The following is a 27,976-nucleotide window of genomic DNA, read 5'->3' as shown; positions in this document are numbered from 1 at the left end:
AGAACCCCTAGGTAGTGAGTTTGTGACTTTTGGTCTTGGAGCAGACAACTTTGTTTACTACTTCTATGTAAGAACTTCTCTTATTACTGTTATTTAAGCTTAGATAAATACTAGAGAAGTATGGTTATTCTACAGAAAGCATTCTTTGCGTAATTTCTACAAATCTTTTAATATAATTAAAGCTTTCTAGATGATTCTTAAAATATTTCTTCTTTTTTTACATTAGTGTAACTAAGTACAAAATAATGCAGATATGCTCTCAAAAATATTATGATGTTTGAATTATGTTTTGTATAGAAGACTGATCCATTTATTTGCAAGTTGTCACAGAAATCCGTAAGCTGAATATCTATGGCTGAAAACTTGAACAGTGCAGCTCCAAGAATTCTAGAATTCAACTCTTTTGTATTGGAAGTCATTAATACAATGTACCTTCATCTCTTATTACATAGAAAAATAGCTTAAAGATCTTTAAAAGGATAAAACAGCAGATCCTAAGTACATATTAAAAGATTTAAACAACTGACCTGCTGTAAAATAGTTACCTACAGCTTCCTAAAAGTTCTCACCATAAAATAAGATTTAGATGTATAATCTTAGATATTATTATTATTATTATTACTATGTTGATTATTTTAACTTTGATATACAACAGATAGTAGAAAACATTAACCCTCTATCTTATAATTTGCTTAAACATTTCTGGCTGAGGGAGATTTTAGCTATCATGCAGTCTTGAAGTGAACTTTCAACATTTCTATAAATCAGGCAAATGCTTCATGTCAGATGTATGTAAAATTGTTGACTAGAGCTTTCATTCAATGGTAAAACTTACAACTCTAAAAATATCATAAAACTAGGAAGTATTTTATGAACAAGTTATAGGCAAACAAGAAAATTATCTTTCTGATCACTCCCTTGTTTTTCTTCAGAATCCCTTGTTTTAAATGAAAAATGACCATGGTTTTGTGGCTTTCTTTTTGTTTCCCTATTCTTGTTTGATGATTCTGTTACCAAAAGTCTAGTATGGTCACAGAGGAATCTTGAGATAATTATAATTTCTGTTCTTATAAAAATTCTTCACTTATAAAAACTCTTCACTTATAAAAAATAAGTGAAAGGAATTTATTTGAGAATCAAATAGTTTTGTAATTACAGGGACTCACAGCCACTGAGATACAGGGGTTTTTCTAAAAATATAAATAGAAATGTATTTATAAACACATGGAAACATATATTTTAAATGCAGTATCATAGTAATATTTCATATTTATTCTTATCTTTGAACTCTAAATTCTAGGTGATACAGCTGGTTCTTGTGGTGATCCAGGTATCCCAGGTCATGGGTCTAGAGAAGAAAACAATTTTAAAATTAAAAGCACAGTACATTTCAGCTGTGATATTGGATATATCCTCCATGGCTCAGAAGAAAGGACATGTATGGCAAATGGAAGTTGGACAGGAAGGCAACCTGAGTGCAAAGGTAAATCACAGAAGATCGACTCTTTTTAAACTGTCTTGTTAACACTGCTAATCAGAAAACAAATTTTACAATGCCAGTTTTGTGTTGTGGATGGTATACCATTCATTTTGGACTGACCATTAAAATTTTTTAAATAAGTTGTTACATCATAGCAATGGCTTGGCACCAGGTGACAAATTTGAAATCAGTTCCTGGCACCCATGAAACTGCATGACTTCAAAGTTTTGAGGAAAAAGGTATACTAAACTATTTATTTCTTCTCAATCTTTTGTCAGTGTCAACTATATGTGTTACCCAGTACAAAAACTAAACAGAAAACAAAATAGATATGGCCTCTAGAACTCAATTTTTGCTGAAAGATTTTTTCCGTAAAAATCTCACCATCACCTGATCTTTAATTACAGCCATTACACAACTGAATTTCAGAGAAAAGAGCTGAGTTTTAGGAAAATGCTAATGTCAGGATTTCATTAGATACAGCTACATCATAAATGATTGGCTTAAAGATTTTATTTACTAATACTGTTGACATTATTTTTCAATAGAAAACAAAATGCTGAAACAGGTTTATTTGGAAAAAATAATTCTAGAAATTTCAAGTTAGAGGTATTATCATAAAAGAAAGCTCTAATGGGATATTTATGGAGAATCATTTATTACCTTAATTATCTTGATTCAAATAAGAAATAACTCCCAACAGAATTTAAAGTATGGGTTCCTGAAAAGCAGAAAATAATTTGAGAACCTGTACTCTTATTTTCCACTTTATCACTGTTGATTTTGACTGCGTTTTCAGTATGAAATAGTCATCTCATTTTAAAGAAAAACAACTTATTTCACAAGCTGGTTTTATAATATCCTTTCTGCTGAATGATTGCCATCCTGACACAACTCAAATATATATAAATATGTATATGTGTGTGTTTGTATGGTGGTATCTGAAGGGATATGCTTTCTGCTATTCTTCTTTGATCTTAATCTATTACATAAATTAATGACCCCTTTTACATTTTAAGATACTTTTGGTGTTATTTTTCCCCCTAAAAATCTCTTGAAATGGTGAATCTGATTCACAGATATATATAGAGAGGTGTGTGTGATGCACACACAGGTATATTGTGCTAGTTTAGGTCACATGGATTAGATCCATATATGTAATCACATAAGACAGACACATTCAAATTCCAAAGTTGAGCATTGAAGAACTGGGAAACATTAGGCTTACACCTGCCTATGCTTTGAATTAGCATCGGAAATGCTAAATAGAATCCTGTGCTTTGAATTAGATAGGGAATATACTTTGGTGATGCTATAAATGCATATGTGCTATAGATTCAAATTAAATCTACAATGATAATTGTAGATCAGGCATTTTCTTATAATTGGGAGTTTGTCTTTGCAGCTAAACTAGCTTTCCTTTAATGCAGATTTTAAAGTTACCTTCATAGGCTGTGTTTCCCTAAATACAAAATGGTTAAAACAAATAATTCATGCAAATAGCTATTTACTGTACAATATGCCTTATCAGTAGGTAACAAAACTTACATTTTTCAGACAACAGCATGGATTTCTACCACATAACACTGCTCGCAGCAGGATTGTCCTTAGACATTACTATTTAAAAAATTATCTTTACTACATTTTAAAAATATTTAACAATTTGCTTTATAGCTGTGCAGTGTGGTAATCCAGGAACAACCGCTAATGGAAAAGTATTTCGTATTGATGGAACTACATTCTCTAATTCAGTAATTTATTCATGCATGGAAGGTTACATACTTTCTGGATCATCTGTAAGACAGTGCACTGCCAATGGAACATGGTCTGGATCTTTGCCAAACTGCACAAGTAAGACACATGTCTAATAAATAGTCTTTGCTTTTCTCTCCTCTGAAAGACAATAAAGTAAAATATAGAAGTTGGATGCAAATAAATCAAGTCTTCAGTTTTTTCTTGCACTACGTACATAACTTTGTACATGAAATACTTTTAAAAAAATATAGTGCTATGAGAAGATGAAGAATATGTTTTTTTAAAGACAGGTTTTTTAGAGACTGCTGTTACAGTTTAAAGGAGTTATATGGTTACATGCTCAACCTACTTTAATTCTTTCCTAGTATATATTTTTAATCTTGTTTATGTTTTGTGATATGTCATATTCAGACATTATTCATTTAGTTACTATTCTTCATCATGATAACTTAGCAGTATGATATTCTGGTCTTCCAGAGGGCAAAAGATAAAAATCTTAAAATGAACGTTTGAGAATTCTTTTTGTAGTGACTCTGAGGTCAAAACTGTTGTCCTGTTCTCACATAACATCTTCTGTTTGGCCTCTTCACTAACCTTATACTTGCTTTGGTTACTCAGCAAACAGAAGGTATTTCTGCTTCTCTCACATTCGTAATAAGCATTTTGCAACTGTTTATTTTCAAGCGCATCTATTCCTGCTTTATTACATGTCCTAGTTCATCTTTTAGTAACAATTATGAAAACTTTACATTTTTGTGACGCATGAGACTGCCTATCATTTTGAGGAAACATATCTTCATCAGAGGTATAGCAAGCTGTTGCTTAAAATTTTGAACTATTTTTGTGTTGTGGATGGTATACAATTCATTTTGGACTGACCATTAATGTTTTTTAAATAAGTTGTTACACCACAGCAATGGCTTGGCATCAGGTGACAAATTTGAAATCTGTTCCTGGTACCCATGAAATTGCCATATTCTAGTTTTTGTAGAGCTGGCTACTTTACACACTTATAGCAACCCAAATAAAGGTCAAAAGTTAGATGATAAAGAAAACTACTCATTCTTGTGTTGTTTTTAAATCCATCTTTAATGGTAAGTATGTGAACAGCTGCTCTTGCAGTCAGCAAACCTGTGAAAGAGCCCAATGTTTTTATTTATTTATTATTTTCCAAATTATAATGAGAACCAAATTAATTGTACCAAGGATAAAGGTGTTTTGTGATGGTAACTGTATCAAAATTTTTCTCTTGTATTTTAGAATGACATTTAGCTGAAGTACATTCTAGAACAGTCTTCTCAAAAAACACTACTCAGGTAGAAACTTGGAATTTTTACTTAAAACCTAGAAAAATGTCTTAACAGAGAAAATATCCTAATAAAACAGAGAAGCATTGTGAAGATTATATGTAATAGAAAGAAGAATTCTTGATTTGATTTATATATATTTTGACTTTGTTATACAGTAAATCTATTGAAATTCCTAATACACAGTTCTCTCTGCTATGATTACACATCTAAAAAGTACATACCCTTATATGTTCATTCCAGTGACAATGTTATTTAGGGGTTTTTAGTTTGATGTATATCCCCTGGAATGGTCAGAATATGAAAAGAATGATTGAATGAAAATCTTACCAAAAAAGGTACAAACTCTGAGAATCTCAGCCTGACTCATTTCTGCCTTTTTGATCATTGCTGACTATTAATTAATTCCTAAAGGGGGGCAGAAGTGCTACTAGGTGCTACAACTTGTATCTAAGCTGATACAGGTTTTAGCAGCAGCTCTAAAATACCCAGAAAAGGAGAGGGATTTTACAGCACTGCGGAATGGCTGAGGTCAGCAGTCACCTCTGGAGATTGTCTAGTCCAACCCCTCTGCTTGTGGCAGGATCAGCTAGAGCAGGTTGCTCAGAGATGTGTCCAATCTGTGTCTCTTTCAACAGACCTTTAATTCTACAGTTCCCTAGCACATCTAAATATGAGATAAAAATATATATTAAACTTCATCATACATAACTTGCTATGTTCTCTCTTATGACAATTTATCAATTTTAAATCTCTAACAGATAATTAACAAGAGTTAATGGACAACATTAACTAAACAGCTAGTTAACAGATCATGAGTTAACAATCCCCTCTGTTTCTCCTGCCAGTTTTATCTCCAGGTCTGTAAAATATGCCTGAAGAAGATTAGCTCTTGTAAGGGAACAATTTTCTCATAATGTTTTCAACATGTAACCAAAGGGTGTAGAACTGTCAGTGCCAAGAGACTTTGTTGACAGGGCAGGTTTTTGGGTTTTTTTTTTCCTAACTGTCCCTGCCATGCTGCTGTGGTGTAACCCCAGTAGGCAGCTAAGCACCACACAGCCATTTACTCACTCACTCACTCATTCACCCACCCACCCACCCACCCACCCACTCACCCCCCAGTGGGATGGGGGAGAGAATTGGAAGGGTAAAAGTGCAAAAACTTGTGGGCTGAGTTAAAGACAATCTAATAGGTGAAGCAAAAGCTGTATATGCAAGCAAAGCAAGTAAGGGATTCACTCACTACTTCCCATCACCAGGCAGATGTACAGCCATCTCCAGGCAAGCGGGGCTCCATCACACATAGTGGTTTCTTGGGAAGACAAACACCATAACTCCGAATGTCCCACACTTCTGCAGCTTTTATTGCTGAGCAAAACATCATATAGTGTGGAACACCCCTTTGGTCAGCTAGGGTCCGCTATACCAGCTGTGTCCTCTCCCAACTTCTTGAGCACCTGCAGCCTACTTGCTGGCAGGACAGCATGAGAAACAGAGAAGGACTTGACGCTGCGCAAGCACCGTTCAGCAATAACTGAAACATCCCTATGTTATCAACACTGTTTTCAGCACAAATCCACAACACCGTATGAGCTACTATAAAGAAAACTAATGCTATCCCGGCCTTTTGGCACATGCTCTCCATTTTTTACTATCACAAGATTTCCCAAAATTTGTTTATTGCCTGTTCAACTCATGGGACCCCATGGAACCATTGCGGGTTTCCAGAATAGCTTAAGCAAGCACCTATCCTGAGTGGCTGTCATGGGTGACACAAGGTAAACAGAAACGCACAGTGGATCTGGAGGTTGGTGTCCATTTAAGAACCATGCAGTTTAGAGCTTTTACCTGCCTGATTATCTCACACTTCCTCACTCCCCTCAGGGTTAACTTGGGGAGTTCTCTGCTGTCCTGGGAAGGATAGGTTCAAAGTCCCATTTCTTCATGTTGTGCTACTGCTCATATGAAACTCAGGTGTTATCAGTCAGGGTCATCCCCTGATATCTCTTTATTGGGGAGATATGGATTTGATGGGTGGACTGTTCAGTGGATAAGGAATTGGTTGGATGGTCACATCCAGAGGGTAGTGGTCAACTGCTCAATGTCCAAATGGAGACCGGTTAGAAGTGGTATCCCTCAGAGGTCCATACCGGGACCAGTGCTGTTTACCAACTTCATCAATGACATAGTGGGATTGAGTGCACCCTCAGCAAGTCTGCAGATGACACCAAGCTGAGTGGTGTGGTTGACACACCAGGAGGATGAGATGTCATCCAAAGGGACCTGGACAAGCTGAAGAGGTGGGCCTCTGTGAACGTCATGAGGTTCAACAAGGCCAAGTGCAAGGTCCTGCACCTGGGATGGGGCAACCCCTGGTATCAGTACAGGCTGGGGGATGAAGGGATTGAGAGCAGCCCTGCGAAGAAGGACTTGGGGGTACTGGTGGATGAAAAGCTGGACGTGAGCCAACAATGTGTTAAAGCTTTATTCCTACGTTTATGACAAAACACAGTATCTCAGCAAAATCTAGGTCACCTCCTTACATCTGCTTTTGCTTTCTTTGAAAGTCAAATGCTGTAGTATAAGACAAAAGAGAGAAAGGATCTTTTCCTTAACACTCCTACCCCAGCTCTATGAACAGTTCCAATGTTACAACACAGTAATATGAAGAATGACTCTTTTTTCCCCCTCAGTCTTTTCTTTCAAGCAACTTTTTTTCTATAGTAAGATAAAGGCTAGTAAGTACAGAAGGCCAAAACCACATAAAATAAAATCAGGTCTGTGTTTTTGTTTTTTTTTTCTTTGAACTATGGCTTGAAAAGTTAATGATAGAAAGGTAGGAATTTTGAGAAGGTAGAACAATCTAGAGATCTGCTAAAGCCTTGGTGGCTCTTGCTGTATAACGGATCAATCTTAAAGTGTCAATGTCAGGAAAGGGTACAATAATTACGGTAAGAGTAGCAGTGGAAGAAGCAAAAAATTTGTATTAATGACAAAAGGAAAGAAATGGAGATTGGAAGGAAGATGAATGAAAAAGCTGAGAACATGGTTTTAGTTGGATTTAAATAAACAATGAAAATAGTTTTCAATAGTACAAAATAAATAGATAGTTTATGGAACGGTTTGATCATAAATGGTGCATGGTGTTTTCACATTATTAAATTGGTAAGGCAATGATTTGAAATACTCTTCATACAGAAAAATCTAAAGAGATAAAACAAGGATTAGGGAAAAAAGGATAAAGGCATGATCATTATGTTGTAATCCAGTCAAAACAATAATATACCTAGAAAAATATCAAGGATGATTTTAGTTGAATTTGCAACACTAAGGGTAGTAAATGGAATATGTCAAATAAAGAAAGGTTGAACACGTAGAGTATTTGAATATACTTGTGTAACTAAAAGAAATAGTTCTGTCTTTTGCAGCTCTATATTTTTTGAAGAATGACAAATAAAAAGCTATGACTTTAAGTTTAAATAAAAATTAAAATTACTATGTTATCAGGTAAAATAAAATAGGCTGATCTCCAATTTTCTTTATCACTGCACTAGCTACCTTTAGACTAACCCAGATAACCCTGTAGTATGTTTTATAGTCTCTTCTGTATCCATAGACAGCAATTGTGTGGGACTTTTTTTTTTTTTTAATTTAACACATGCAGCTTAATTAGTATCTGCTCACTCAGACTGTGATAAACTGTACAGCAGGCATTCTATATAGCTTGGATAGTCAGTTTCCCAATTATTTAGATCAAGGGACCTGGCCAGAATACAGTACAAACATGTAGTCATGGGTATTCTCATTTTGGAAACCAGGATATAGAAAGGGCGCCATTCACATCTGTCATGATTTGGCATTGAGTTAGGATGGCCAGGATGTGCTTTCTGCCCAGGAAACTGCATCCTACAATTTTCCAGAAGTAATAACAATGCTGTAGGGGGATTGTCAAGTTTACTGTAAGGTAAACTGTAAAATGCATGGGAATTGTATTTGTGTAAATTAGTTTTTTTTCCCAGTGTTTGTTTTTTTCCTGAAAACAGTAGCTTCTTATCATTGCCACTAGGTTCCTCAAGATTTCTTACTCTGAAAACTGTTGCAGAAATTCATAGATCTAATTGGCTATATCTGAGAGAAACTTACCTATTTTAACATCATTCTCAGATTATAATGATATAACTCTTTATTGACTCCTTATGAATATTTAATCTCATTAGGAGATTAAATTGTCTCCTGACTAGAAGTCATAAGAGGTTTCAAAACCACTCCCACTCTTTAAAATACTATAGGCCTAATTTTGGCATAAGCCATGGCCCATGTTTAGGGGTTGCCTGAACATTTTCATCTGTTTACGTACATAGTAACCATGTGAGCATTTACAAAGTGGGAGCTTTTTGCCAATACATATCTTAAATTTTCCAGACTGTGTTTCCATTCAGGACGTACCCATGGAAAAGTAAACTAAACAATAGATGCTTCTTTAATAATGAAACTCTGAACTGATAGGAAAATTTGAGGGTATGAAAAGGTGGTAGTGACATATGCATTATCTCTTGCTTTTTTTTTCATTTTATAATCTTGAAATTTTACTGATCAAAATTGTACAGTCCATTACTTCTACTGTTGAACAGATGTATCAATGTTCTCCAAACATAACTGTTATACAGCTCCACGTGTTGTGTTTGGCAGCTAATTCAGATGACATATATGTTTATCTTCTCCTGATGGAGATAAGATTTATGATACTTTTTCTTTCTCCTCCCCCCCCCCCCCCCCCCTTCCTAGCTTTGCCCTATGTTTTTCCCCTTGTATATAAATAAATCACATTCAGGTTTTAAAATCTGTTCCTCAACTGTTTACTTGCAGTTATCAGTTGTGGAGATCCAGGAGTCCCAGCCAATGGCATGAAATACGGTGATGATTATGTTGTTGGACAAAACGTTACTTATATGTGCCAACCTGGTTATACAATGGAATCAAATAGCTCCCTAATTCGCACTTGTACTAGCAATGGCACATGGAGTGGAGTAATTCCAGCATGCAAAGGTACAACATTTATTTTGATTGTCAACTATTTCTTCTATGACATTTACATCCACTGTTTATTGTAATGAGTCAGCCAAATATTTCCACAGAAATCAAAACTTACTGTTAGTATAAATATACTGAATTGATTTTTTTGGCTGCAGGAACAGTGATTTCATCTTTTGTTTCTTTCCCCTTTTATTTTTCATACCAGCACAGTATGTTGAACAGTTTTCTGTAGCTTTATAGAATGTTTTATCATTTTGCTGCTAAACTGAATTAGCCAATATGAAATAATGTTTAAATTTTTTCTTTGTTTGTTTGTTAAGATTAGCATGTCATACCAAAAATGACTATATATGTCCCTGTCTTTAGAAAAAGACCACTTAGGCATGTGATAGACACCTCTGGGGAAAGGTCTGCATATATACAACTGAACTTTGTCAAAGGCAAATGTTTCTGGGTTACCCTATCCATAATACTAAGATTTTTCTCTGATCCCTCCTTTATTAGACGTGCATCTTTGAGCATCACTGTGCTATATCAACATACTCAGCAAAAAGACTAAATTGTTCTAGTAAATTTCCTAAGAAATATTTTTATACTTCATGTTATTTTCTCTACCGTGAAAACTGAAAGGGTTAATCTCAAGATCTTCCTTTACTCTCTTTTACTAATTGCATTCCTGATTTTTCTGTTTTATTGGATTTTTTTAATGCTCTCTGTTGAAATTTAAACAGCAAAATTCTGAATGTTACTGAAAGACCACCTTATCTGTGTCATCAAAACAATTTTCTCCAAGAAACTCACTTTCTTGCTAAACCCTAAACCATCTTCTCTCTAGAGTAATTTTTCTCACTCTTGCTGATATGAGAGCTGTAGAGAAACAGCACTACTATTTTGGTGTTTTCTTTCTGGGTTCACACTATGTCTGATCTCTATTCTTTTAAAACTTAGTCAGCTAAGTTTGTACTTAGTTTGTTCTCATCCACCTTCCTTCTGTTTTGTTTTCAGGAAATACGGTTATATACCTGCCTAGCAGTTCTCATCTTCCTCCCCTGAATTCATTTATCAAAACAGATCAGATAAATTTCAAATCTCCATTTGCAATTACTTTCTTTGTTGAGTACAATTCTCCCAATATCTTGCAAATTCCAGTTTAATTCTAATTTACCTTTAATAATGTCAATTTGTAAAGTTATTTTCCCAAGGCATTCTTGAAGATGTCAGACTTCGAGATCCACCCAACAATTTGCTTTGTTTTTCTATTTGTATTGTGCTTTTACTCAGCCTCAGGTTTAGTTACAAAACCAGTTTTAAGAACAGAAGAATGGCCATAATGGTCTTATTGACCAAGAGTCTCTCTGTCTCCAAGAGTGGCTGTAAGCAAACAGCTAAAAATCATAAGACAGAGCAAGTATTTATGATATAGTCTCCCAGCCTCAAATTTTTAAGGACTACAGGGCACTTAACTGGAAGCAGGAGATCTAACTCTGATTTGATTCAGACAGAACCATACAAAGAAGGAGTTAGACTGTCAATTTTGGCTTTGTGTTTTTGAGTCTTTCTGGTTTCAGGTCGTACATATTTATGGCTTTTATAAATACTAAATAGTAATCATGCAGAATCTCTAGTGTTCTCAGAAATTCATTCTACTCCGCACAGGTTTGTGTGAGTGCAATAGCTAAGTTAAAACCCCCCATTTCTTTGACTGTGCAATTAAAAGTAATATATAATATGCAGTAGTATGTTTGAAATGTATAACAATTAGTTCTTACTGTCAGGAGGAAGTGCCAGGGTCCTATGGTACCATTTAGTTAAAATAATTGGAAAATGAACTGGACAGAAAACAGATGCGTAATTGTTGCCGTGCCATTGAAACAGAAGATATAAATAATTCTCTGGTTTTGCCTAGTTGGAAAAGGATGCATATTCATCTGCTGCTAAATATTCAACTATTCAAGCATTGTCTTTTCTGCAGACTTGCATTTATAATATACTTTCAGCTCTTAAACTGAGAAATGTTTCTGGACATATTTATGGTTAAATCTCTGACCAAAATATTTAGAGAGGCATTCTGCCTTGTTGCTGGGTGTTGTTTTGTTTTGCTTTGTTTTTTTCACCCCAAAATTCTGATATTACACCTATTTTCATGCTGCTACTTCTGCCTCCTTTCCTAATTATTGACCAGTATTTCTTCCTTTATTATCCAGCTCAGAAGACATACAGTCCTTTTTAAAAGGACTAGTCATGAAGCTCTTGGAGAATGCAGACAGACTTTTGCTGCTTGGAGTACTTATTTTGACTTACTTTTAATAAAGCATCATGGAAGTGTGGCAAAAGCTATCATGTTCTTTTCTGGGTTGCTTGTTTGGTGGGGTTTTTTTTCAAGAACTATGAACCAGAGCAAGAGAAACAGAAAGTATAAAAGATAAGGCCTTAAAATTTAGATTTGGTTTACTGGTTGGCAAAGGATTATTTGATAATAGTACTACTTTCATCCAGCATTCTCAAACAGCCATGAATGAAGATGCAGAGCATCTTTGTGGTGCAAATGGTTGAGATTCTCTCACTGAAAAGTGTAATAAGAATGGAGAAATGGTACATGGTGAACTTTCTGCAGATTACATTCAAATATGCAGTACTCCTGATCTAGTGCCTCTGACTTCTTTTGAGCCTGCAAGATGACAGCTGTCTAAACATAAGTTTAAAGTTTGAGTGCAACATTTCATTTCCTCCATTCTTGACCTGTGTGCTCTCTGCTTTATTTTTTGTCACCACTTCTTCTCATTTACCCCTACTGTCTCCACTAAATTGAATCATACTAGTTTAATTTGCTTTCTTTCTCTTTTGCTAGCACAGTTTCTCCCAAGTTTTCTCCTTTTTACCCATTTTCTCTTTCTCATTCATTCTAGTAACTTTGGCCTAAGTTTCCCCCTTTCACTTTTTGATTCAGATTTTTTTTCATTTAACTTCTTCTATACCCTTTTCCCTTCAACTTTCAATTAGCAATTGTCTGTTAACACCCCGTTATCCAGTGAATAACACTTTTATCTTCGTCACTATAGTTATGTCTGCTTATTTCTACTGTCCTCCTGTGGTGTCTTTCAGTCCTCTTTCCTACAACTGAGTAGATGTTTGTATTTTTTCCTGGGAAGGCTGTAAATGAGAAACTCTAGTGAAATACTTCTTGTTGGCCTTCTTACATGTACCAACACTGACAATTTCAAAATGTTGCAAATGCTTAAATTTTCTACCTCCAGCTAGAAGCTAGATGCTTTTTGGTGAGGAGCTATTCATGAAGCAAATACTAACCAAATTTTGGTACTTAGAAACAGGCTTTCCAGTCATATTTTGGAACAATAGTCCTGGAATTTCATCCCTGGGCATTAATATCTAGCAAATGCCTAAGCTCGTTAACAAGAAGAAAGTATTTGTCTATTACCATAGTAACTAAAGATAATTGTTCTCTATGTTGTCTAAACAGACCAAAAAAAAGAAATTTGTAGCATACCACCAGACATATCTTAAATACCACCAGACACTTCATAGTCTCCATAATGATTTTTAGGTAGTCTTCCTATTTGGTTTGATGCAGCGTCCTGTTTTATTTAAGATACTTCATCAATCAGCCACTGTCTCCTAAATGGAGGAAACCAGAAGTACTAACTTCAGGAAATGTGGCAAGAATACAGTGAGGAAGATAGCATGTCCTGACTGTATTGTCCTCTAAAAAAGGTGAAATTAGCACATATGGTTCTTCTAGTAATTGTGTACACTGGGGATATTTACAGCAGCTGGGCCTAATTATTTTGAATATTATTGCAGCTGTTACCTGCCCAACTCCTCCGCAGATCTCTAATGGAAGGTTGGAAGGAACAAACTTGGACTGGGGATTTAGCATTAGCTATATCTGCTCTCCAGGATATGAACTTTCTTTTCCTGCTGTTTTGACTTGCGTTGGAAATGGAACATGGAGTGGTGAAGTACCTCAGTGCTTGCGTATGTATTTACTATATAGTCCTGTATTCAACTATAGTGCTTTTTTCCTCTTTAAGCACCTTTTTTTTTCCTTTCTCCCCCCAGCAGTGGCTTGGTTCATTTCAAACCTGGAACAAATACAATCCTTCTATATTTTCCAAAATTCTAGCATAATTTGTAGATTGAAGAAGACAGCAATATCTGTAAATCCTTTGTGAGCATATAGGAAAGCCTTAAATACAAAGACACAAAAAAAATTACAGGCAATGTGTACCAAATGATCCAAGGCAAAACAAGATTAAGAGGTGCTGTCTTGTTTTCCGATCCAGCTACATATAGAAAAGGGGAAGTTTCATTATAATCTCTTTTATTTGCTCATTACTCATCCTAAGCTTTCTCTGATGTCACAGAGAGTTTTTTCTGATGGTAATGTTGACTAGGCCCCAGGGTGATTCCTTGAAAATTGGCTATTTTTCCCCCTACATTAAATTAAGTTATATGTTTTATGCAGTAAATTTTGTTAACCTGAAAGCTATAACATTGATGGATTTTTATATTGCTACAAATTTCATTACAATAGTAAATGTGACTTTTTCTTTAGGTTGGTGTCATTCCACTCATTATTTAAAAAAATCTTTTTAAAGAAGTGATTGTGATGAGATATTAAGTTGATTGCACTGAAGAAGGATATTTTGCAGTTATTTGTAGAATAGCTATACCACTGAAACTCTGTAATGGTCTTGAGCAAGGAGTCTAACTGGAAGAGGATAATTTCATCTTCGTGGCTTTACAGTTTCTGAAGTTCAATTTGAGATTACCGAGTAGCTGAGATTGCCAGGTAGCTTGCTAAATGTTGCAAAATGCAGTTCTCCATTCTTTTACTAATTTTTGCATTTTTTCATCTCTCCCTTTCAAAAATGCTTTTTGTTTTGGCTATATCCTACTACTATGAAAACATATCATGTAAACAATCTTTTCCTTTTTTTTCTAATGATATTCTCATATCATCAACAACAGTTGCTTAGCACTGCTGAAACTGTGCCAGAGTTGGAACATGGTGAAAGGCATTGTTTCTGGAAGAAAAAGAAACCACACCATTTGTTGTTTAAGTTCTCTAGATGGAGCTCTTCTATAGTCCATTATATTATGAACATCAAAGACCATGAAAAATTATATTCATCATTTTTTCTTGATTGAAATATTGTGTCCTTACATTAATTTTTGGATACCACAAGCTATTTGTCATCTTTGAGGCTGGAATACTCAATACTGCAATATGCTCTGAAAAAGGAGTTCTACCTTTAAACTTTTTAAAAGGTATAGTTAGCACAGAATGCAGCTGCCTGGGAATTAAAGGTTGCTTCATGCAGAGATTACATTAACTGAATGTTGTTGATGTGCAATGGTTACCCATTGGCTTGCAAGAGAAATCAATTGGCAGCCCGTGCTTGTCAAAGAGTTTAAACTAGCTGCCATCTGGCAGAAATGAGAGGGAGCTGGTGAAAGTCATTCTCAATGAGCAATCTTTAAGCAGTTCTTGACATTAGAAATTTAGTTCCCAGCTTGGTTCCATAGAACCTGTAGCTGAAGATATGCAAGGTATAGTTATAACATGGAATAATTATTCAGAATGGAATATTGTCATGTCTTTGGTTGAGTGTTTGTCATCTATGACCTAGTAAATTTGTCTGCTTAATTATTCATAAAGTAATTTGAGTAAAGGACTGCTGTTTTTATAAGCTTGGCAACAGATGGCAAAAAAAATACAGGTGTATTCCTGAAAATTCCTAACTACAGATATAACTTGCTATTAATCAATTAAATGTCTTTGAAGAATGAGAGTAGCCTCACAGCCTCAGTGCGAGAGCTCCATGGCCCTATCTCTGTTAAAAGCTCTCAGAGTCCTTAGGAAAATATTTCCACAGGGAGGGGGAGCACTCACAGAGCTTCCAGTTTGCTGCAACTTTAGTTTGTCCTGGAGTTCCCTGTTCCAATGTCAGAGGAAAACTGCTGTGTTGTACCATGGTGCCTGGTTTCCGTGGTTACCAATATAGAAGGCAGATATTCAGTAGCTATTCAATGATTGGGTAAAGTTCACTGACAACCAAGTGGTGGAGTTTACTTGGTTTTATTAAAAAATATTAAACTTAAGAAAAAAACCATTTTTTAATGTGAGGATTTTTTCCTTGAGAGTGGTTGCTGCTTTGTTGGTACAAAGAACTGTTCAGGAGACAATTTCAAGCCTCTGTGATAAAAATCTGATTCATGTATTTTCAAATTAAGACTTCCACAGAATTTTCTAATGAAAACATAAATTACCACCATGACCTGTCAATCACACAGTGATGTTCACTGTGTGGCACTATCCCCAATTCATATATCTTTTCAGAATTTGGTCTATAATTCTGCAGACAGTCCCATTCCACTTAAAGCCATTAAATTGTATACCTTTCTAGTATGTCATAGATTAAGCCCTTTTTCTTCAACAACATATGTGTGCATGAATTTCCCATACAGTCAGTGTCTGCAGTAAGAGGTAGAGAGCACAAGCATTTCATGTGAGCAGGTCCTTTGGAAAGCTTAAGACATAGGTGACAAAGATAGAGATATTAGAAACATTTTGGTGACTTAAGAGATGTAATTTAAATTTGGTTTGTAGAAGAGAAAGATGGAGCAGAAAATTCCACTCTCTGTACAACATGGCTTTTTAGAAATATGTCATTGAACACATCCAGGTTCATGTTTTATTTTTGTGTGTGTGTATTACAGCATTTTCTGTTGATATGAAATTAGACTCTACAATATTGGACTTCATGGTGCAGCAGGGAATAATATAGTCTAGTGGCACAGGGCTTACCATAGCTGATTGCATTTCCTGAATCAATTATTCAAAATCCAGCTTCTGACAATAATCAGTAATTTACACTGAAGAAGACCAGCAAATTTGCCAGCAGTACATTTACTTAGTTGCGCTATGCTATAGACATAAGGAATCTTTAGGTGAGAGGTATAAAGTAAAAAGATCAGTTTAAGAATATGTTCTTATCAGTGACATTTATCCTATCTAGTAACAGCTTATTAGTGTCTGACTTTTAGATTGCTGCAGAAATTTCTTTACTATGTTTTGGGGCTTTTTTTCTTAGATATACTAACTTTCAAGTGTTGTAATTCCATACATACCAAATCTTATCTTTCAGTGAAGGACAAGGAAGTAAGAATTTATGATTCCTAAAATCTGTCTGACAAATCCTTTAATCATAGAAAAATATTGAGCACTGGGTAGGTGGCAGAAAGCAGGAAAGGACAGGAGATTGACATGAAAGTTTGGTACACTCTGCTTGCTCTATATAGGAGGATTTGCAGATTGAAGTGGTTGGGGGCAGAGGTGAACTGTGGGTATTTAAGCCTTAATAAAACAAGTTTTGTAACCTTGAGTGTCAATTTCAAGTTACTGACCAAGCCCACTACGTAGGCATTTTGAACAGCTAGCAAAGCTACTGCAAACTGAAGCAGACTAAAGATTGGTTATCTGGTCAATGATTCTGTATTTGACCTGTGTTTAATAAAATAAATACAAAATTTAGAGTAACTGCTTGACTGGGTTCAGGTAAGTGTTATTTTTATGTATTTTAATAAATGACACATTCCATTTCTATCATGTCTTTTCTCACAGCAAAGTTTTGTGGTGACCCTGGAGTACCTGCTCAAGGGAAAAGAGAAGGCAAAAGTTTCATCTATCAGTCAGAAGTCTCTTTCAGCTGCAATCCTCCTTTTATTTTGGTTGGCTCCAACACCAGGATTTGCCAAGCAGATGGCACGTGGAGTGGTTCTTCTCCTCGATGTATAGGTAAAGTTACACCCATATTATTGAAATTTCTTGAAATGCTTATTATTCCTTTTCCTGCTAAGTCAATATAGGAGTTTTCAGCTATTTTAAATTATCCTGGTGTTATTCTATACTCTCTAAGAATCAAGTCACTTTCATTTTGTTTCTTTTATTAGCTTATAGCATGTTGTTGAACAAGCTTAATTTTGTGATATATTCATGCATTTAATTAAAATATTGTAATTTGTTTTGTCTTTAATTTACTGTAATTTTTTTTAAGAACCGACTCGCACAGCATGTGAAAATCCAGGAGTCCCAAGGCACGGCTTACAAAACAACACATTTGGCTACCAGGTAAAGTGTACAGTTTTATATTGATTTGCATATTAAAATATTTTTATACTACCTCAAAGTCTAGAAACTTCTGATTAGAGGTCCGAAAACTGTTCAAGCCTTGTAAGAGCTGTTTGCTGGAGTGTTGCTGTGTTTCCTTACTTCTAGCTGTTGGATTACATTGATTTTGTGTCCCTATTAACAATGTACTCCGTGAAACCCTGGTGATGAAGTTCTGCTTGGTTTCACCTTGGAGTTCAGTAGGCTCATGGGTAAGGACAGGGAGAGATCACTCACCAATTACCATCATGGGCAAAACAGACTTGATTTGGAGAAATCCGTTTAATTTATTACCAATCAAATCAGAGTAGGATGATGAAAAATATCCTTCCCCCCACCCCTCCTTTCTTCCTGGGCTTAACTTTACTCCTGATTTTCTCTACCTCCTCCCCCTGAACAGCACAGTGGGACAGGGAATGGGGGTTGCTGTCAGTTCATCACAAGTTGTCTCTGCTGCTCCTTCCTCCTCAAGGGAAGGACTCCTCATAGTCTTTCCCTGCTCCAGTGTGGGGTCCCTCCCATGGGACACAGTCCTCCATGAACTTCTCCAATGTGGGTCCTTCCCATGGGCTACAGTTCTTCACAAACTGCTCCAGCGTGGGTCCCTTCCACGGGGTGCAGTCCTTCAGGAACAGACTGCTCCAACAGGCTTCCCACGGCATCACAGCCTGCTTTGGGCATGGGGTCCTCCATGAGCTGCAGGTGGATATCTGCTCCACCGTTAACCTCCATGGGCTGCAGCGGAATCTCTGTGCCAACACCTGGAGCACCTCCTCCCCCTCCTTCTTCACTAACCTTGGTGTCTGCAAAGTTGTTTCTTTCACATATTCTCACTCCTCTCTCCGGCTGCAGTTGCGCAGTTATTTTCCTCCTTCTTAAATATATCACAGGGGTGCTACCACTGTCACTGATTGGCTCAGCCTTGGCCAGCGCTGGGTCCATCTTGGGGCCATCTGGCATTGGCTCTATCAGACATAGGGGAAGCTTCTAGCAGCTTCTCACAGAATCCACCCCCGTAGCCCCCCCACTACTAAAACCTTGCCACACTAACCAAATACAGCTAGGAATCTGATAAGGGGCTGATAAACTGTAAACAAACTACGAGAGAGTCTAAACTATCCTGCTACATCGATGTTTGTTGTCCAGGCTGAAAGCTCCAAACAGGTGAAGAGGACTAGGCAGAACAGTAAGCTAGCAGCTCCCTGGTTGTATGTGGTGTCTGTGTAGTAGCAGGAGCTAAATAAAAACTGCAGATTGCCAGAAATACAAGAAAGGGCTGATTGAAATTCAAAAAGATTTGCAACATGAAATTAGTTTTTATAATCAAAGCTTGTAGGTCAAGATTTTTCAAAGTTTCATGGCCAAAAATTTCTTTGGTTTGTCATTTTGGTGGCAAATGGCAAAACGTAGTAATTCTCCTGCTTAGTGATTTTTTTAGCAATCTTAGGGTTTTCAGATTGTGCTAGATCACAATCATATGCAAGGTGCAAAATAATTGTCTCAGTTTTCTCCAGGGAATGGAGTGCTGTTTCATGCCAAAATAGAATATGCAGGGGCAGTCCTTGGGCTAACTTCCTTTGGGTATAACACAATATTATGCTAGAGGGTAAATCTTTATTCAACCATGTAGGAAATGAATCATTGCAATGACCATCTTCCACAATTTTATTGTCACAATTTCTCTGGCATATTAATGAGCTTTCTATCACTGAAGAGGCTTATGCAGACTTTCTCATTTGTGGTGTAGTTGTTGTAGTTGTGAATGAAAGCATCACTCACAGCTAGCATGGAACTGTCACAATACCGGGCAAAATTTCAACTGATAAATAATTTCTAAAAGAAGTGTAGCTGTTGGCAGAATTTACAACCTTGATCCCACAGTTGTAAGGTTAGTGCCTAGCAGATCTAAACTGTATGAGCTATAGTCTCTCTATCCATCCAGCAACTTATCCTCATGCACTTGTATCGAATTTGGTTTTATATAGTAACTAAATGTCTGCATGCAATTTTTGGTTACTCTAAATATGATTGCTTAGTTAATACAGAACAGGGTAGGAGTATCATTCGTACAGATGAAACTGTGTTTAGCTCTTTATTGGGTGGAAATGTCAGTGAAAATGATCAGTTCTAGACAAGTTATTGTCTGTAGACCCTGGAAAGAAATATTACATTACCATATACGCAATAATGTTATGACTCATTTAAACCACAAATATATTTTAAATGAATTTATATTATTCTATAATTAACTTCCTGTATGAACGGGATAATAATGACTTTTGCTTCCATCCATAGCAGAATGTTAAAGAATAATTCTAAATTATACCAAAACACTGAATATGAGATGTCTTTGATTTTCTTTTGTGTGATAATTCCATTGTCTACCATTTTAAACAAAAGACCAAAAGACCTTATGCAAAATTAAGCAAAATGTTTTGCAGTTGGCAAATGCATAACAAGGAGTTGTTACTGTTGAATATATAAGATGGTTTTCTGACTCTAACCCAGGGTAGTGGTTTTTTTTTTCTCTTTTGGGGGTTTGGTGGGTTGTTTGGGTTTTTTTGTGGTTTGGTTTTGTGGGTTGTTTTTTTTTTTAACTCTCTTAAATACTTCATATTTAAGCTTATATTAATAGTGTCACCTAATGGCTTGACTGTTAAGTTTTAAATTTATGTCTCTCTCTCATAAAAAAAAAAACCAAGCTGTAGCCTGACAGTAGAATTCAAGTCTTCATATGTGGAGTCCTGTTTAAGTACTTTTCAACAGATGACAATACCTCCTCTTTTACCTGACTACCTGTCACTTGCTTTTCATAATACTAATGTCAAGTCATGAACTTCCACAGCACTGGGTTTTGTCCTTGTTGTTTCTCCTACTCTTGATTATCTGTTTTCCTGTCTCATTCATTGCACTGAAAGTTCAGGCATATCCAACATAATTCCAGGCTTGACTGAAAAGCATATCAAAACCTGACCTCCTGGAACCTACACTAACAAAAGCACAAATATCACCACCTCAACATTTGAATGGTTTTTCAACTGTTAAATAGGAATTTTGTAACAAAGAGGTAACAGAATTTTGTGTGGATTTTATTGTTCGGTATTGAATTCAGCAGGCAGAAACAGATCACGTTCTTGTGTGTTCAAATAACATCAATATACCAGTTCAGTGCTACTTGGATATCAGGCATGGCATGTATATGAGTAGCATCACCTGCTTTAATTGTTATGAATATATACCTCTAGGATGTTTACCTTTCATGTGGGTTTTTTTTTTTTTTTTGGTTTGACAGATCTACCTTAACAGTGTGTTACAATGAAGTCAAAACATCTTTAGAACTTAGTGAATACTGACTTCATCTGTAATTTGGAAAATAAATTGCTCCTTGGAAAGTAACTGTGGTTTTGAAATATTTCTTCAGATATATTGCTGGTAACATAGAAAACTGCTTACAGCACTTTGACCATAAGCTGTTGTAACACAAAATATTACTGAACTGAAGAAACAGTTTAGAGCTGCTTAGACCAATCAATCATATATGTAAGATTTATTACTTCTCATAATTTTCCAACATATTATTTTATAGAAATTCAGCTATTTTCCCCTACTTAATGTAGGGGAAAGCCTGAAGAGAGCCAAAGGGCAGTCTGAATTTAGAAAAGAAAATATCCACGTTACAGCAGTGGTAGCCCCACGTTAGCTCTTGGGTTCTATTTTATGAAAGACCATATGAAACTTGATCTGCAGATGTGGTGCAACCTTGCAAATAATCTCCTTCTGTGAATGAAAGTCTAAAAAAGCTTTAGTGTTGATTGAACTGTAGGATGATGTTCCAAGAGAAGTGCTGTACTACCACAACATAGCTGTCTCCATTAGCACAGCTGGCATCATCACTGCGTCAATGAAAATGCAATTTAAGCCTTATCAGACATCATATAATTTTCCTGGTTCCTTCTGCTTCTCAGGATCCTGAGGTCTGTGGCTTCAGCCTAGTGTCAGTGGTGGATGTTAGTGTCAGAATCTGGAGCGCTTCACTGGCAGGAATGTGATTTTGACTTTTTTTACCTTCTTTTTTTTTTTTTTTTTTTTTTGTGTCTGTCATTCTTGATTCACCTGGGGTTATTTATAATGTTTTTACACACTTTTACACAACTCACACTGTAGCTCCACATTATATTTCAATTTACTCTATAAGGTGCATTTCACCTATGTTAGATACTTGTTCTTTTTTACCCATGAAACCTGGTTCTGTCCAGGTCTGCATTTCTTTAAGTGACCATGGGTGAGTTGTTCACAGCAATAGAGTCTCCAGTGCCAAACCTGTGTCACACGTCTTATCATACCCACACCTGTAGTCTTCTTCACAGTGTGCTGTGTCTCCAATTCTCAAGGCCTTTGCCATCATTCCAGTGCCAGGCCTGTATTTCTCTGTACCACATCACATTAGTGGCAAATAGCTCATTCTGCACATAATAGCTTCTTGTTACTACTATGGATATAAAGCTGTGATTGTACCATACAAAGATAAAGAAAAACATAAAAAATCAGTCATAGACACCTGGTCACAAGAAAATTTGATGTTGCAGGAAACCAAGTTTAAAAAAAACCCAAAACAACCCAAAACAAAACAAAACTCCAGGCAGCTCAAGACACTTTCAAACAAAGGAATCCTGGCAAGCCTCTGCCCAGAGATCTTGCAAACTCAATAACCTGTTACTAGTAGTGGCAATACTGTATTACTGGGCTAGCAAACTACAGATACAGCAAAGTTTTAATGATTTGTGTTTTCATTCACTTAAAACATGATGCTAAAAGTTAGTGAAGAGAAATAACTGCCATTCCCTTAGCCTCTTGATCCTTTGGCATGAGTTGCTGGGGATGGAGAGGCTTGTCAGAGTATCTTCGTGTTCTTTGGTAAAATGAAGTCTAAGAAAAAATTGATTGTAGAGTAACTCATGAAAGTTACAAATATCTTCTATTCTTATAAGGATGTAAGAAATAATAAGGACAACAATTTGTTATTTATATTTTTCTAATTATTATACATTATTATAATATTATTTTGGTGAAAAAATTTATCTAGAGTACTATTCCATTCTTTACAAATAGATGCAGATTCATATTTATGCATTTTCTTCTCAGATTCCTGTGTCTCCTGTTAAATAATAACAAGTATATGATCTTTGGTTCTTAGCAAAAGGAAAAGTTAGTGATGTTGATTTTGGGAATATCCAAACCATAACTGACACTATGGAAAATGCAGCTGTGGAACAAAGATGATCAAGCAATATACAAGGAAAACTTTTTTTCACGATTGGATTCAAACACTGTTGCACATAGAGCAGTTCTTCCCTAAAAACAGAGACTACAGTGAACAAAGATATTTCAGCTGTTTCCCCAGCTTTCCTCACTAGTGCTTCTATTCAAGCTGTATAACAAAAAATTGGAACAAACGAGAAAATCTCAAGACTGGGAATATTTTAAGACCATAGAACGCTATATTGTAGCGCCACCTGGTGCCTCTGGCAAAAGAATATTGCAAAATAGACTTCCCAAAAAGTAATTTCTAAATTACTTCTTGTTTTTTATTTTTTTAATTTTAATAATTACATATTGCTTGTAAGCTTTTTTTTTTTTTTTTTTTTTTTTTTTAGGGGCAGGGAGCCTCATCCCTTTATTTATTCATTACCTTGAATAGCATGGCAGCACTTCTAAAAATATCTTAATCACTTGAGCAACTGTTGTATTTTTGATGCTACTTTTGGGGCTTATGTATATAAAGGTTGTTTCCCTGACAAGGATAATACAGCTGACCTCCATTTTTTTTGGAGGAAATAAGGAAAACACTTTCACCAGTAGTTACTGTTTTGGATAGACAAGGTATTACAACAACTGGTTGCAATGTCAGCAATGGTTTGAGTTGCATTTGTTTGCTGGTTTTTTGGTTTGGTTTTTTTTTTAAATTGTGGAATGCTAGCAACTCAACCTTTCCAATTACTTGGCAACTTGAGCCATTTCCTTACCTCACCAATATATTTCTAGTACTAAAGAACTGGTTTGATGCTTAGTCAACCAAGCTTCAGTGAAACCATAAGGTAGGCAGAGCTGCAGTGAAGATGGGCAGACAGTGGAAAAAAATTCTATGCATTTCTTGGTCCTGCTCTTCAGGTGAACAGTTTTCTTTCAATATATCTGTCCAGCAGATGACTCAGTTCATTAAGAATTAATCCAAAGTCATGAACAGGCAGCTAAGAAGAGAGAGAAGTTACAGAAAACTAAAACTACACACCTCCTTCTTTTTTTCACTGTTAATCATTGAGTCCTGTAGGTCTAAAGACTTTATGAACATGATTTTGCAGCCCTTTCAACTCACAAAGTATGAACTTTCTGTTCAGGCTATTCTTGATGAGTAGAATTACAACATAATGAATTTTACTGAATATACTGAATTCATTTTTTTTATCTGTTGACTTTGTATTCCTCTAAAGAGATTCTATACAATGACAAATTTATTTTAGGTAATAACCGACTAAAAATCAGGTGAAAATTTCAAGATTCCAGTTATCTGATTAATTCAGTATTGCCTATATTTAAGTAGTGTTGAGCTAATATATGAAAGATAATCACATTGTGAGAACTGTCGAACTCTGAAAAGAAGATACTTTTTTTCTAAAAAGAGAATGTAACACATAAAATGTTAATTGAAAATAAGTGAGCTCGTGTAAATAAACAGTTAAAGCCATACAGTAGCTACTTCTGGAGTTGCTATTGACTACTAGAGTTTGAATCTCTAACTTAGTTACAGTTTAGAATTAGATATCTGAGTATAAGCAGCCAATTAACCTCTTACATCATTGACTTCCATGCTGTCCAGCTATTACACATCACAAAGCAATTATATTTTTTCTTAAATATTTTATATTCAGGAAGATCATAGAGTCAACTTTGAAAAAATAAAGTGGAAAGAAAATTAAGTTAATATTCAGATGTATATTAAGAAACTACATTTAACTGTTAAGCTGAAGTTTGGTTTTGGTTGGATATTTTTTGGTGTGAGCAAAGGTGAAAATGTCCTGGTTTTAAAGAGAGTGTTGAAGTATTGTCTTCCTTCATAGCTAAAGATTAAATTGGGCAGGTGTTCCTTCCATAGTTATGAATGGAGATTGCTTCAATAGAGGCAGATTACTGAAATGAACAAATCTTTCAGAAGACCAGTACTTGTTGTAAAGTAATATATTGGTGGTGGTTGTTTTAACTAAGCTCTTTACCACACAAAAAAGTGCTTCTATTTCTATTTGGTGCAACTCCTAAAACTTTTAGTGTTTTCCCACTTTGTGCTTAATCGTGAAAGTGTATTTTCTTCAAAGTCTTTTAAAAGTAATTACATAGTCCAGTGAACACAGTAAAGAGGGAAAAAAAGGGAGATGAATTTTAAATCACATGCTGTGTTGATGAGCTACTATCTGTAGTTCATGGGTTATTATTAAATTTCATTCTGATGAGAAGCTTGAGCTGAAATGGAATAGTACTATAAAGTAACAAATGACTACTTGTAGCAGTGAAATGCTGTTTCCCAGGACTAAACTATTGTGAAAGAGTCCATATTTTACCTTGGAGCATCAATTTGAATCAAGTGTTATACATTTAAACAAAATAATGAAACAAAACCCCAAAACCAGAACCAAAAATGTGCTGTCAAATACAGTTCAGTTTTCAACTTCTTGTTTAAACATGAGTTGATAAGTACAGTAATACAGGTCACTGCAGAACAGTAGATGTGATCTATGCACCTTAATATTTCAGTTAACCACTCACAGCATGTAATAAACTACCCTCTGAATGATATACTTGCAATCTAATTTCCCTGCTTTTGATGAAAATTGAGAATTATTTGCATTTTCATCAATGTCACCATGACTGGACATGCTGAACAAGTTATTCTATGTTATGTTTGTGCAGAAACTGTTATTAACTGAAGAATTCTATTTTCCTTTTTATGCAACACATATCCATAATAAGATTAATAATTAAAAACTAATCTCAGATGAATTGCTATTGTAAATTGTAATGTACTTGTGTTCCAGTCTCTATTATCTGCGTGGTATAAAGAACAATTCTTTTACCTCTTGTTATCAAAAAGGAAAATTAAAATATAGGAACATTACAGTTTCTGAAGCATGAGACAGTGTTGTTGACCAGGCCTTGTGTGTTCTAATGAAATATTTCTCATTATAATGTGTGAATTCATCCAGCATTCCACAAAGGGAATGTTAAACAAGTTCAGCAAAGGTCCAGCAGAATCTATTACCCGTTTCGGCTGTGCAACTTCCCCGGTTTGCTTCAACATTGCCTAACTGGCTCCTCCTTGGTCCAGAGCTAGGAAGCCACAGTAGGCTTGCGTTCCAAACTCGCAGTGCCTCAGCTGTTCCGGGCCCAAAGCAACACACCAGAGAGACCACAGCAGATGAGATTTCAGTTCTTTTCTGTGGAGGACTTCAGTTTGGGGAGAGAGTAATTTCAATGAGAATAAAGCAAATTTTTATTTCATATCAAAATGCTCTCTGAAATTAATTTACTTTCTACAGAAAGAGCATCACAATTTATCGAGACTGTATTCATAGAATCATGGAATGCTTCAGGTTGGAATGGACCTTTAGAGGTCATCTAGCCCAACCCCCCTGCAGTGAGCAGGGACAGCTTTAACTAGATCAGGTTGCTCAGAGCCCCATTCAACCTGACCTTGAATGTTGCCAGGGATGGGGCCTCCACCACCTCTCTGGGCAACCTGTTCCAGTGCTTCACCACACTCACTGTACAAAATTTCTTCCTTATATCCAGTCTAAATCTGTCCTCCTTTAGTTTAAATCCATTATTCCTTGTCCTGTCACAACAGGCCTTGTTACAGCCTGTTCTGATACCGGGGGTTGCCCCGTCCCAGGTGCAGGATGTTGCACTTGGCCTTGTTGAACCTCATGATGTTCACACAGGCCCACCTCTCCAGCTTGTCCAGGTGTTATTATTTGAAGGAGTTTGCTATCAAATTTAAAAAAAAAAAAATACAACAAACTGATATTTCCTCATAACAATATTACTGTGTTTTCTACTTTTTAACAGGTGGGAAATGTTGTTCAGTTTCAATGTGAAAAGGGACACCTTCTCCATGGCTCAACAACACGAACTTGCCTTCCTGATCTTACATGGAGTGGAATCCAGCCAGAATGTATACGTAAGTAAATTACAGATTTTTGATCCTTTTTTTTTTTTTAGGCTATGAAGTTACCGTAACATTGTTATAAAGGTAATTTATGTAGTTTTTTAACTTAAAGTTAATACAAATTCACATTACTAGCTTACAGCAGCTAGAAATGTGATTTTGTGAGTGAATTTTTCTACAATAGCCTATAGAATGAAAACAAAACCCAACACAAAATGAGAATAACAGACAGCTCTTCATCCAGAAAGATGCTAAAAATATTAAGTTTCTATCTAAGAAGGTGCAACCCTTCCAATGAAGAGAGTGAAAAATTTGGGAGGAATTGGTAAGGACAGGACATATAGCAAAGCCCTACACAACCCAAACTTGTACTGGAGCAGATAGTTACCATCAGTTCTAGTAAAGAGCTGTTTCTCAACTAAGGAGTCAGGGTATTTTAAGAAGGGAGAAAAAGGGCTTTTAATAGGAAATTTTTGAATCTGAAATGGAGAGAATCTTCTCCAAAATGATCTGAGGGCTGGATCAACTCTCCTACAAGGACAGGCTGAGAGAGTTGGGGTTGTTCAGCCTAGAGAAGAGAAGGCTGCGAGGAGACCTTATTGTGGCTTTTCAGTACTTAAAGGGGGCCTATAGGAAGGATGGGGAGAATCTTTTAGCAAGGCCTGTTGTGACAGGACAAGGAATAATGGATTTAAACTAAAGAAGAATAGATTTAGACTAGACATTAGAAAGAAGTTTTTTACAATGAGGGTGGTGAAGCACTGGAACAGGTTGCCCAGAGAGGTGGTGGAGGCCCCATCCCTGGCAACATTCAAGGTCAGGCTGGATGGGGTTCTGAGCAACCTGATCTAGTTAAAGCTGTCCCTGGTCAGTGCAGTGGGGTTGGGTTAGATGACCTCTAAAGGTCCCTTCCAACCCAAAACATTCTATGATTCTATGATTCTTACCTGGATACAGGAAGTAGCATTTCATTTCTTAGATCTTTTACACTT

The 27,976-nt window shown here is 35.9% G+C and overlaps 1 protein-coding gene across 3 annotated transcripts in view; it reads left to right on the top strand.

Annotated features, from left to right (window-relative positions):
* CSMD3 (CUB and Sushi multiple domains 3) overlaps positions 1-27,976 on the top strand; it is a 760,009-nt gene that overhangs the window by 701,813 nt on the left and 30,220 nt on the right. For all 3 annotated transcript variants that reach the window (XM_075706425.1, XM_075706424.1, XM_075706423.1), the window contains 7 exons: positions 1,301-1,483; positions 3,155-3,331; positions 9,412-9,591; positions 13,399-13,572; positions 17,225-17,398; positions 17,658-17,731; positions 26,885-26,996. In XM_075706425.1, coding sequence (XP_075562540.1) covers positions 1,301-1,483; positions 3,155-3,331; positions 9,412-9,591; positions 13,399-13,572; positions 17,225-17,398; positions 17,658-17,731; positions 26,885-26,996 — 1,074 coding nt within the window. The remainder of the gene's footprint in view (positions 1-1,300; positions 1,484-3,154; positions 3,332-9,411; positions 9,592-13,398; positions 13,573-17,224; positions 17,399-17,657; positions 17,732-26,884; positions 26,997-27,976) is intronic.

Source organism: Pelecanus crispus, chromosome 2, assembly GCF_030463565.1.
Source record: "Pelecanus crispus isolate bPelCri1 chromosome 2, bPelCri1.pri, whole genome shotgun sequence".
Classification (NCBI taxonomy): Eukaryota; Metazoa; Chordata; class Aves; order Pelecaniformes; family Pelecanidae; genus Pelecanus; species Pelecanus crispus.
This window is presented reverse-complemented; position numbering and strand designations above follow the sequence as displayed.